The 12,868-nt window shown below is 40.3% G+C and overlaps 1 protein-coding gene across 1 annotated transcript in view; it reads left to right on the top strand.

The window, feature by feature from the left end:
• Positions 1–12,868, top strand: part of ESR2 (estrogen receptor 2) — a 73,520-nt gene that overhangs the window by 40,349 nt on the left and 20,303 nt on the right. The window contains 1 exon segment of the mRNA XM_020986537.2: positions 8,521–8,659. Coding sequence (XP_020842196.1) covers positions 8,521–8,659 — 139 coding nt within the window.

Raw genomic sequence — 12,868 nt, 5'->3', positions numbered from 1 at the left:
TACCTTGTTCTTTATCTTCACTGTGACCTCCATTCTCTCCATCCTATATGACAGAAATTATTATATGTCTTTATTCAGCCATAATCTCTCTCTTGAGTTCCAGTACCACACCAGTAATGGCTTTTTGGACATCTGAAATGGGATATATTGTAGGCAACTCAAACCCAACATGTCCAGAACAGAGTTCCTCCTCTCTTCCCCTAATACCCTTTCGTCTTCTGAACCTCTCTATTACTGTGGAGGGTACAGGCATTCTCCCACTCATGCAGGCTTACAACCTTGGTGTCATCTTCAGTTCCTCACTTGAAATCAATCTGCTCCTAAACCATACCTTTTTTACCTTGCTGAGTCTTGTAAGTCCCCTACTCTATACCCACACGGCCATCATGCTAGGCCCTTACTCCTTCTTGCCTAGGCTATCACAATAGATTCTTATCTGGTGTCCCTGTCTCAAGTGTGTCCTTACTACAATCCATACTGGTCTTAGCTTTCAAGGTGATTTCCCTAAAGTGTCAGTGTGCCCATGTCTTCTCTACTCAATAAAGTCCCATGTCTTCCTGTTATCTCTAGGCTGAAATAGAAATTCCTTACTCTGTCATTTCAGGTTCTCAGTAACCTTGGCCTTTTGCTATCTTTCCAGTCTTCTTACACTTTACTCTCCTCCACACCTCTATGATCCAGTTTGACTGGTCTACTTGTCATCCCTCACACATCACACTCCATCTTCCTTCTGTCTTCAAGGAACTTGACCTGGTGATTCTAGCATGTTGTCACTCCTCACCTCTGCTTTTTAATTTCCCTGGCTTTCTTTGAATCTCAGCTAAAACCCTACCTTACATAGGAGGCTTTTCCTAGCTCTCCTAGCTACTAGCAGCTATTAGTGTGTTCTCTTTTGAGATTACCTTCCACTTGGTATGTAGCTTATATGTACCTAGTCACATCTATATTGCTTCCCCCATTACAATGTGAACTTCTTGAAGATAGTTTTTACCTTTCCTGTTTACCAAACATTTAGCAAAGTCTGGCACGTAGTAAGCACTTAAATGCTTTGTCTGTTGTGCAGTCATTTCAGTTGTGTCTGACTCTTTGTGACCCCATCTGGGGTTTTCTTGGCAAAGGTACTAGAGTGGTTTGCCATTTCCTTCTATAGCTCATTTTACAGATGAAGAAACTGAGGCAAACTGGGTTTAATAACTTGCTCAAGGTCACAGAGCTAGAAAATGTCTGAGGGCAGATTTGAACTCTCAAAGATGAGTCATGCTGACTCCAAGCCTGGCATTCTATCCATTCTGCCGCTTAGCTGTCTACTCAGCATGTAATAGGTGCTATATTCTCGTTCTTTCCCTTTCCCTTATTCTTTTTTTTAAATCTTCTTGCTCCTAGAAGGGGATAAGAGAAGGGGGGTGGTGATAGAAGGTGATAGAAGGGAGAGCAGATTGGGGTATTCAGAATGCATGCTGTTTTGGAGGGAGGAGTGGGGAGAGATGGGGAGAAAATTTGGAACTCAAAAGCTTGTAGAAGTGAATGTTGAAAACTAAATTAATTGAAAAAAAAAAGAAAAAAGAGGCAGAACCAGGAAAAAAAAATCTTCTTGCCCCTAACACAGCTTTAAAAGATAAAACCCTTCTCTTATTCTTATTGTTCATCGCCAACCTTAATTCCTTCGGAGTTCTAGGTATTCCTGACCCCATTCTTTTTTTTTAAATTTTTTAAATTTTTTAAATTTTTTAAATTTTTTTTTCCCATATCCTTTTGAGTTGAAAATTTGTCTCCCCCTTTCTCCCCCCCCACCCTCCTTACATTCACATACCCATGAAACATATTTTCACTTGAGTGAAGTTGTAAGTAAAAATTAAAACCAATAGGAGGAACCATCAGAAAGATGAAACAAAACTCAACAGAAGGTAAAAAATAAGTGAGAGCGATTCGACTTCCATAGTTCTTTCTTTGGATGTGGACAGCATTTTCCATCCTGAGGCCTCTGGAGATGTCTTAGATCCTCGTAATGCTGAGAAGGGTTCAGTTTAACAATCTTAGTCATTGCATAATGTGGCTGCTGTTGTGTACTAAGTCCTTTTGGTTCTGCTCACTTCACTCAGCATCAGACCATATAAGTCTTTCCAGGTTTTTCTGAAGTCAGCCTGTTCATCATTTCTTATAACACAATAGTATTCCATTACATTCATATACCACCACTTGCTCAGCCATTCCCCAATGGATGGGTGTCCTCTCAATCCCTGACCCCATTCTTAACAGGGCGGTGTCTCTCTTTTGTATTTATCCTCAGTTCTCTTCATTCTGTTTGTGGCATTTTTTAAAAATTCAAGTGGGTTGATTGAACTTCTTCTGCATTCATGTATATCCTGAGGATTAAATAAGTTAACATATATAAAGATCTTTGCAAACCTTCAAGTGCTATATAAATGCTAGCCATTATTAGCTATTATCATCGTTACCACTTTTGTTCCTTTTCTCATCAGAATCCTTATTATTTCTGTGATCAAAATTTTATTAAAAGACCACCCTATTCTACCTAGTCTGACTTTCATTGTAGCATTTTAGGCAATAGGGTCTGACCTATCCTTTTCCCCAAACTTTTTGGAATCTACTGTATGGATAGATCATTTCATCCCAAGGTTCCTATCATTTCTACTTCACAAAACAACTTATGGTTTTTGTTCAGAATCAGGTTTGAAATAAGTCTGCCTCATCACTTCCATTTTTTGAAGAATGATACTGTCATTATGGAAGGTCAAGAATTTACTAGTTATTCTCCTCTAGCAGCTAGGCCCAGGAGATAGAGCACTGGTCTTGGAATCAGGAAGACTCACCTTCATGAGTTCAAATCCAGCCTCAGATACTAGTTGTGTGACCCTAGGCAAGTCACTTAATCCTGTTTGCCTCAGTTCCTCATCTGTACAAAGAGCTGGAGAAGTAAATGGCAAACCACTCCATTATTTTTGGCAAGAAAACCCCAAATGGGGTCACAAAGAGTTGGACACAACTGAAATGACCTAATAAAAACAATCTATTACAAAAACTACTACTACAACTACAATAACAACAACAACAACAGCTACTCGTCCTCCTCCTCCTACTCCTATTCCTACTCCTACCTCTACTTCTACTTCTACTCCTACTCCTACTACCATATCCCTACTACCACTACCACTACCACTACCACCACTACTCTACTCTACTTGTAGCTGAGAAAGTACCAGCAGATGTCTGGATAGTTGAAATTCACTCTTATTACTAGATCTTTGTGCCAGATTTATATCCTGTTTCCTTGTCTCATAATTTGCTTCCTCCATCTATCAGGGTGATCCATTGACCCTGACCCAAATGTTGTCTACTTCCCTTTTGTTCATGGATTTCCTTATATGAGTATATCCTTTTGGGTATTCAGTGTTAATCACTATCCTTTGATCTGTTCCCTTTTAGTAAAATATACCTCTTCATAGCCCTGAGTTTCATCTCACCAAGTTCAATTTTAGAGTTGGGAGGGAACTTAATAGCTGTCTATTCTAACTCATAACCCCCCCCCAAAAAAAAATTCCTGCTCTAATACACCCAACAAGTAATCATGTTATTTATTGGTCATACTCTGTATTTGAATGTATTGACATCTGAAGCCATAGGTGGTGTTACTGCCCCTAGATATTATCTTCTATGAATTCCTTCCTAAGTCATGTGTACTATCTAGCTTGGTATATTGACTTGGCTGTAATTTTTTTTCCCTGCTCCATTTTCATTTTAAAGCTTTTAATCAGAATTTAAAGTCTCTAGGCAAAATATTTTTCATGTAGCCGTCTCAGGAAGGCCATTGGTAGAGTAGGAAGTCTTTTGTCAGTAGGTCTAAGCAGGGCATTAGTCTCTTACTCTTAAGCTCCCAGTAAATAGTATATAAAATCATGAAGGCCTGAATTTCTAGGCTGGTATTTCAGTAAATCTATTATATTAACACTGGCAAAACAATGATATTGGGAAAAGGAGAAAAAGGAAATAGGGTAAGAACTCTTCATAATGGAACGATGAGGCTCAGGGGTTTTGGTTTCCTGAGTGGCTTTCCTTGTGTCCTTGGGGAATTCATGCTTCAGGCTATGCTGAAAACTGCTGGAGGTCTTAAAAACAGAGAACAGCAAAGAGGTGAGTAAGGATGATTCTCTTACAAGGACAACAACAACTGTGTTCTTGATAGCATCTTATGAATCCTTTTCCTGGTTTTTTTTCAGACATAGCTTTATACCTGTCTCAGAGTTTATGAAGTCCTGAGATTTGGAATCATTCCCCATTCCTTCACCCTTAACCCCATCCCCTACCCATCACTAGCCAAATCTTTTCATTTCTACTTCCAAAACATCTTTTAGATAGTCTTTTACCTGTTGCTTCTTTTCTATTCTGACAGCAGTCTTTCCATTTGTATTTCCATATATCCTTCTCAGTAAGGCCAGACAGTTTATCTGTGGAGCAGGGAGTCAGCATCTTTGTCAAGAAACCTAAGAAAAGTACCAGTGTCTCTCTTGGTCTCCTAGTAAACAATATATCAAAATTAGAAGTGCCTGAATTTCTAGGCCCTCTCGTAACACCTTGCCTGGATTATTGTAATAGTCCCATTACTAGTTTCTTGCATCCAGTCTTTTCTTTCTGTAGCCCATTCTATATGCAGCAGCAAGAAGCATCGTTAGCTGAGTAATTGATGTTACTGTTTTTCAGTAGGGGCCAACTCTTTGTGACCCCCTTATAGAGTTTTCTTGGCAAACATACTGGAGTGGTTGGCCATTTCCTTCTCCAGTGGATTAGGGCAAAAAGAGGTTAAGACACTTGCCTAAGGTCACACAGGTACTAAGTATCTGAGGCCATGTTGGAACCCTGGTCTTTCTTACTCCAGGCCCAGAGATCTGCCCACTGAACCATCCAGCTGCCTCTTGCCTGAAAAATATCGTTTTTTAAACCTCTTATTTTAATTTAATTTAATTTTGCCTCCCTTCTCTCTTGTCCCTCCCCTTTATTAGAAAAAAGAAAAACAAAATCCTTGTAACAAATGTCCATAGTTAACAAACCAAAAATTCCCCCACTGGCCATGTCCGAAAACACGCTGAGTTCATTTCATCTCTGTCAGGAGGTGGATGGCATGCTTCATCATCAGCCCTCTGGAATTTTGGTTTGTCATTGCGTTGATTAGAGTTGTTAAGTTTCAGCCATCTTTCCAATATGCATGTCTGACCATGGCTTTTTTCAGTGATCTCTCATTCCTGCAAAATAATGTTTACATTCCTCTTCCCAGCAATTTAGACAGTTTAAAATCTTTGTTTCAATCTAACTTTCATGCCTTATCTCATACTGCTCTCCTCAGGTACTTTTTTAATAGCTAAATTGGGTTTCTCATTGTCTCTTATTTTCTTCTTGCTCTGACTCTTTTCCATGCTTTTCTTTACCATATTGCCAAACCTGGGATTATGTTATAAAATATTTTAAAAATTACTGTGGCGTAATAAAGTAGTTCACACACACGGGCGCGCGTGCGTACACACACACACACACACACACACACACACACACACACACACGCATATATATAACACTTTAGTGTTAAGAACTTCCTTCACAGCAGCCCTGTGATTAAGATACTATCCAACCTAAGTGGTAGCTGGGTGGTGCAGCAGATAGAGTACCAAGCCTGAAGTCAAGAAGACCTGAGTTCAAATCCAGTTTCAGAAACTTATTAGCTGTGTGATCCTGGGCAAGTTCATGTAACCCTGTTTGCCTCAGTTTTCTCATCTGTAAAATGATCTGGAGAAGGAAATGGCAAACCCCTCCAGTTTCTTTGCCAAGAAAAACCCTAAATAGGGCCATGGAGAGTCAGACATGACTGAAAATGACTAAATAACAAGAACAACCACCATAAAATCCAGCCTAAAAAAGACTTTAGTGGTAGAACCCTTCAGGCACTGTAGCAGGTCTGTAAAGGAAATCTCTTTAAGGAGGTGGGCTGGCTAGCTGGTCAGATTCAAATCCCAACAGGCAAGAGGTCAACTATACATAGCTGTGCTGGTATAAGACCTCATCTAGAAATATTAGTGTAATTTTTTTAATGAACAAAAGCCAATTTTCTCACCTTCTCCACCCCCCACTCCCCTCTAAGGAGAAAAAGAAAAAGAAATCTCTTGTAATAAATATGCATAGTGGAGATTAATTTGGAATGGGAAATTTCCCACATTACATGTTATTAAACACTTGTCTCTTTCTTGGTGCAAGATCTCTAAAAAGCCAAAGCCATCGATGACTCTTCACTGTTGCGTGATGAGTTGAAGTACCCACCTGTCTTTGTATACCAGAAGATGGTACTGCTACTAAATGGTCACCTGGCTGCCTCAAGACATGGTTTGAGACATAAGTGGCAGAGAGTTAGCATGATCTTATCACAGGGGATTGATATGTGGTAGTAGCAGAAGGTACTTCCTCCTTGGGAGGAGACTTCTTGGCCATTCGTACAGACCAGCCCCTGAGCCTTGCTTGCTGGTGCCTTATGCTTCCGCTGCCCTAATAACAATAGTAATAAATATAAATATAATAAAGGGCTAACATTTATATCATGCTCACTATGTATGTGCTAGGCACTTTACAATTACTGTTTCATTTTAACCTCACAACACGGGGAGATAGGTGCATTATAATCCCCATTTTTTTTTTTACAGGTGAGAAAACTGAGGCAAACAGAAATTAAATGACTTACTCACTTAGTCACAGCTAAGAAGTGTTTGAGGTCACATTTGAACTCAGTTCTTCCTGACTCCAACCCCGGCTCTCTATCCACTGTGCTACCTAGCTGCCTTCCCTTTCCTTGGGTGACTGCATCCCTATCCTTGATGCCTACATCCTCCTCATCTCCTCCCTACCCCTTCCCCAATTTGTGCTAGTGAAAGATCACTGAACTTGAAGTGGAGAAGACCTGAGTTCAGATTCTGCTTCAGACATTTAATAGCTGTGGGACCATGGGAAACCTCTCTCAGCCTCAGTTTTCTCATCTGTAAAATAAGAATAATTATAGTATCTACCTCATAGGGTTGTTGTGAGGATCAAGTGAGATAGTAATAACAATAAAATAGCACTTATATGACTGTTATCAATTTACAAAGTACTTTATATAAGCATCCTATGTAAGAGCTTTGCAAACTTAATATGCTATATATATATATATATATATATATATATATATGCTAGTGAGATTGCTAGGTTCATTCCTTTGATCTCCCTTTAAACCTCCTGTCTAGGAGATTACATTGGTGAGATGTAGGTCCAACTGATGGGCCTAGGGTGGAATTTATGCTGCAGGAGAAATTGGATCCATTTGTCGGCCCCTGTCTTACTGAAATACTTTCTTATTATTAACCCTCACCATGCATGAACCTTGCTTGTGGCTAATCCCACCTTCTAGATTATCATGCACTATTCTCCCTCTGTTATACATCCTATTTCTCCAACTGAAATCCCTTTCCAATTCCTCCCAGCCTGCAAAGTCCCCTTTCAAGTTCTCCGTTAAAGTCTTCATCATGGTTTGGAGGTGACTTGAGAATCTTTGAGTTGGGAAGAGAACTTGGCATCTACTCTAACCCACACGTGAATAGTAATCACTTCAACAGCATACCTCATGAGGAGTCATTGAGCCTTTGCTTGAAGACATGCAGGGACAGAGAGCTCACTACCTTTAGAGACAGCTCTTTCCTCTTTGGTGGATCTTGAGTTGTTAGGAAGTTTTTGTTTTTCTTCTTTTCAAGCCTAAACTAACGTTTCTGTTTGTAATTTCTACCTGTTACTCCTACCTCTATTCTCTGGGACTGAGCAGAACAAGTGAAATCCTTCTTCCACATAACAAAATGGCTTCCCACCTGGATTTCCTTTCTTGGTCCTTCCTTTTGAGTTCAAGAACTTGGGTTCAAATCCCATCTTTGCTACGACTATCTGTCCCTCCCCTCTCCCCTCTCCCCACCGCCTCTCTCGACCCCAGTGAAAATATTCTTTGTTACATTTCTAGGTATAAGATAATATGTGTAAAGTGCTTGGCACCTATTAGGTACTGTAGAAATGCTTTTTCTCTCCTCCATACCTCCATCTCTATTCCCACAGCACCTCCTAGAGTGTTCTGCCTAGGGTGGGTACTCACTGAATATCATCGATTTGAAATTCTCAACAGTTCAATTTCAAATCAAACAAAGGTAAAGCTAATGAAGAGGAGTTGCAGTTTCTTGCCCCTGCTCTCCCTCAGTTTCTTTAGCAGAAGTTCAAAGGGCAAGAGTCCAGTTGGAAGTCCATTATAATTCTAAACAAAACCAATTTCATATGCCGAGGACAGTAAAATATGAGTTGCTGATACATGTTTGATCCATATTGTTCTTCTTTACCAGGATTTTGTTCCTCATTTCATAAACATCGATCGCTTTTCTGTATCACCTGTGAAGTGTTTTCTTAGCTCTGACTGTGTGTGGACATGCCTGACATTTATCCTTTTGTTTCTGCCAGGCTTTGTGGAGCTCAGCCTGTACGATCAAGTGAGGCTTTTAGAAAGCTGCTGGATGGAAGTGTTAATGGTGGGGCTGATGTGGCGATCAATTGATCATCCTGGCAAACTCATCTTTGCACCAGACCTTGTTCTGGACAGGTGAGAAAAATATAAATTGTCTCTTCTGACTAAGGTCTGTCTGTAGCACTTAGTGAAAAGGAACCTGGCTACTAACCCTGCAATTAAAATCTCACACCTGAAAGTGCAATTAGGCGATGCTAATGTCATAAGCTCCTTTACTGGGTCAAGAACTCTAGACTTAGAGAACATTGTCACAGGTTTCCAAAAACCAACTGAATCTTTTTTTTAAAAAATCATGTTGTTAGATTACATGATAATATAATGGCCAAGTTTTCCAAAGTTTGACCAATGGTGTATTAAACATAAAAGTAAATTATATTTTGTGAAATAAACCGTTGATCAACTATTTAGGTCTATTCAAATTTTTTTCTGTATTAAAAATTGTTTTCAACCTATACCTCCCGTATAGGTCACTGCTTATTCTTTCCACCTACTGCTTAATTACCATAAACTGGCTGAGTTTGGGGATGAGGATTTTGGGGGGAGGGGAGTAGTAAGGCCTGCCTTGCTTGGATATTCAGGCATTGTTTTGGGGAAATTATTATTGTTGTTGTTTTTGTTAATAATACTAATGATACACATTCAGAGGTTGATTTGTGTACCATGAAATGCATTCTCCTGAATATTCAATTATAGGTCAAACATTGTTTGGGGGAAATTATTATTATTGTTGTTATCATTAAGAACAATAATTATAAATACCCAGAGGTTAAAATGCAGTATTTGGCTGATTTAAAGAATCATAGAACTTTAGAGCTGAAAGTATCCTTTGAAATCACCCAGTACAAATTCCTTATTTTATAGATGGGGAAGCTGAGACCCACAGAGGTTAAGTGATTTGTTCAGTGTCATGTAACTTATTAGTACTGGATGATAGAATGGTGTACTAGACGTCACTGGTACTAAACACAGGAGATAAACTTTTTAAAAATTCAATTTTATCTTATTTTCCCCAAAATCTACATTGTCTCCCCCATCTCCTGCCAGAAAGCAAGAAAAATAAAACCTTTGTTACAAACATGTATGGCAAAGCAAATTCCCATATTAGCCATGTCCAAAAAAAAGCCTTAATTTGTATTCAGAATCCATCATCTATCTATTAGAAGGTGGGAAGCATGTCTTGTCAGGAGTACTCTATAATCATGGTTCATCGTTGTGTTGAGAGGAATTAGGAGATGTAAACTGATTCCTGTGCTGGTCACACGCTAGCTATGGGGCCCTAAGCAAATCACTTAATCTCTTTTGCCTCAGTTTCCCCGTCAGTAAAATGGAGATAATAATATTTGTACTACCTACCTCATTGAGTTATTATGAGGAAAGCCCTTTCCCAAACTTAAAGGACTACATGAAAATGAGTTTATAGTAGTAATAGAGCCTAGAATAGGACTTAGGTCTTTTGGCTCCCAGTACATTGACCTTACCATGGTACATCATTCTGTGTTTAGTAAACTTGGCACCGCTCTTAGGTTTAGTAAAATGGTGTTCAATGGACCCCTTTGCTGTACAAACTCTAAATATATGAATTAGCCCTGTAGACTAGGAGAAAAAAAGATCCCTGACTGAATCTATTGGAAACATTTTTTCTAGCTACCCTGCCCACGTTGAATAGTGGAATCCTGATGTATCTAAAGCATTTGTGGTCTGATTAGCATAGAGCTAAATATAAATGACATCACTTAAATATAACTAGATTCCTAGTCTCTATTCAGTTCGGCCAAGTCCTCAGTCACGCAGATTGAAGTTGCGTTGATTCACCCATAAACACTTTATATTCAATGACTAGTGTTTCTGTCTGTGAAGTATTTTGCCACTTCACAGTTTCAGTGTATATAAACATAGGTTTGTACAAAGAATGGGCTCTAGGTATAAGTAACATATGGAATGGTGTCCGTGGCTGCTCGCAGTTTTTAACACCACCCCTGGAGCTCTGTGCAAACTCCACAAAGTAGGCAACCTCTTGCTTGCCCTGGTCCCTCTAATGCCTTTCTAGTATTCCTCTCCCCTTAGACACCCAAGGCTCATATGCTGCCTCCTAGCTGTCCAAAGCCTCCCACACAGACATTTTGATTAAGTCTTCCATCCCCTCCCTGCCATGCTCAGGACGATAATCACACTGGGGCATTGGAGGCAAATTTGAGTAGTGCCCAGGTCCCAACCAGAAGTTTGCTCTCATGCTTCTCACTGTCTACTGAAGAAGCCCCTAGTTTCCTGTTAATGCATCAACTTGTGACATAGTATAATGTGATTTGCCCTGCTGAACCTTGGCCCTTTTCTCTATCTAATCGGTGTTGGAGGCAGCTCAAAAGCCACCACTTTCTTAGTGCAGGTTCAACACTGGAATGAAACAAAGTACTCATTAGTCATTTCATTCCAGCCGTCAACCTGAACTAAGAGTGGTGGTATTCGGAAGGAGGTACTTGCAAATTAGGACAGCTAGATGGCGCACTAGGCTTGCAATCAGAAGAATTGTCGTCAGTTCAAATCTGGTCTCAGATACTTATTAGCTGTGTGACCCTGGGCAAGTCACTTAACCCTGTTGACCTCAGTTTCCTCATCTGCAGAATGATCTAGAGAAGGAAATGGCAAACCTCTCTAGTATCTTTGCCAAGGAAACCTCAAATGAGGTCACGACAAGTCGACGCAACTGAAACGACTCAGCGACAGTTTGCAGGTCATTGAACGGTTAACAAAAAGGAAATTTACTTTGCCCTAATACGGCAAGGATACACAACAAAGATACAGTGGCACTTAACTTTGTTGGACTCTGATCCCCTCCTCTTCTCTTTGTTAAGAGAAGAAACGCATTTGTTTCTCAGGGAGGGTACAGTGGAAGACAAGGTGACTTGAGTGGTCTTCAGAAAGCCACTAAGTCAGGAGGAGTGACTGCATGTGAGTGGGACTTTTTATGCTTGTAGGTGACCAGGAAGTCAGGTCAAGGAAGCAGGGATCCTGGGACTGCTCTACCTCATCTTAGAGATCCTTGCCTCAGGAAGGAAGGAGGAGGGTGAATCTAACCCACATTGTGGAGAAGTGCTGGTAGACACTAGTCCTATTACAGTCTACGTTAGGAGAGGGTGGCAGGTCTCAGGCAAAACTGCAACAGAGGTAGTTGTCTTGTCCCTGTGGCCTCTGCCTTCCTTCAGCGGGGTAAAACAGGTAAAGAATGTGTTTCCCCTACTGCAGGGCACTGTCACAACATGTTGTAATCATAAGACAGGCTTAGGACGGGGGTGGGAAACCTGCAGCCTTGAGGCCACATGTGGCCCGCTAGGTCCTTAAGTGCGGCCTTTTGACTGAATCCAAACTTCAGAAGTTTCAGAAGATTCACATTCAGTCAAAAGGCTGTACTTGAGGACCTAGTGGGCGACATGTGGCCTTAGGGCCAAAGGTTCCCCATCCCTGTGTTAGGAAGTAACCACTTCAGAAAGTCATTTTTATTTACAAGTGTGGTATAATGGAGAAAGCATTTTAGTTGCAATGAGAATACTCAAGTGGGAGTTCTCAGTCTGCCATTTATTTAGTTATATGATACTGGATAAATTGATTCACCTCTCTGGGACTCATTTTTCTCATCTGTATAATGTGGTGGTTGTTCAGTTATTTTAGTCATCAGACCCTTCATGACTGGGGTTTTCTTGGCAAAGATACCAGAGTGGTTTGCCATTTCCTTCTCTAGCTCATTTTACAGAAGAGGAAACTGAGGCCAATATGGTTAAGCAACTTGCCCAGAATCACACAGCTAGTAAATGTCTAAGACCAGATTTGAACTCAGGAAGAGGAGTCTTCCTGACTCCAGGCCCAGCACTCTATCTACTGTACCACCTAGCTACCTAATGTGGGAGTAGGACCAAATGATGACTAAGGACCCTTCCTGTTCCATGTTTCTTGTTTTTAAATCCATATTACTTCTTTTTTTTTTCCTCCAAATATATCTTCCTATCTCACTTGGTCTAGAATTGCAGGAACTACCAACTGGCCTGCTCCCACTCTGATCTGATCTGCTGTATTTCCCACCTAGGCCCATTTGACTCCCTTCCCCAATATTAATGCCAAACTTAGTGTGGATACCTGATCAACATAATTCGCTGTAGCTCAGAACTCTAGAACTCAGGAGCTCCACCAGCCTCAGTCTCTCCAGTAGCTGGGATTATAGGAATGTACTACATTGCCTGGCAAAATCCATATTACTTTGGCTAAATATTTTAAAAAGGCAGAATATTCAAATAC

This window comes from Phascolarctos cinereus, unplaced genomic scaffold (genome assembly GCF_003287225.1).
Source record: "Phascolarctos cinereus isolate Bilbo 61053 unplaced genomic scaffold, phaCin_HiC Scaffold_3;HRSCAF=262, whole genome shotgun sequence".
Taxonomy (NCBI): Eukaryota; Metazoa; Chordata; class Mammalia; order Diprotodontia; family Phascolarctidae; genus Phascolarctos; species Phascolarctos cinereus.
This window is presented reverse-complemented; position numbering and strand designations above follow the sequence as displayed.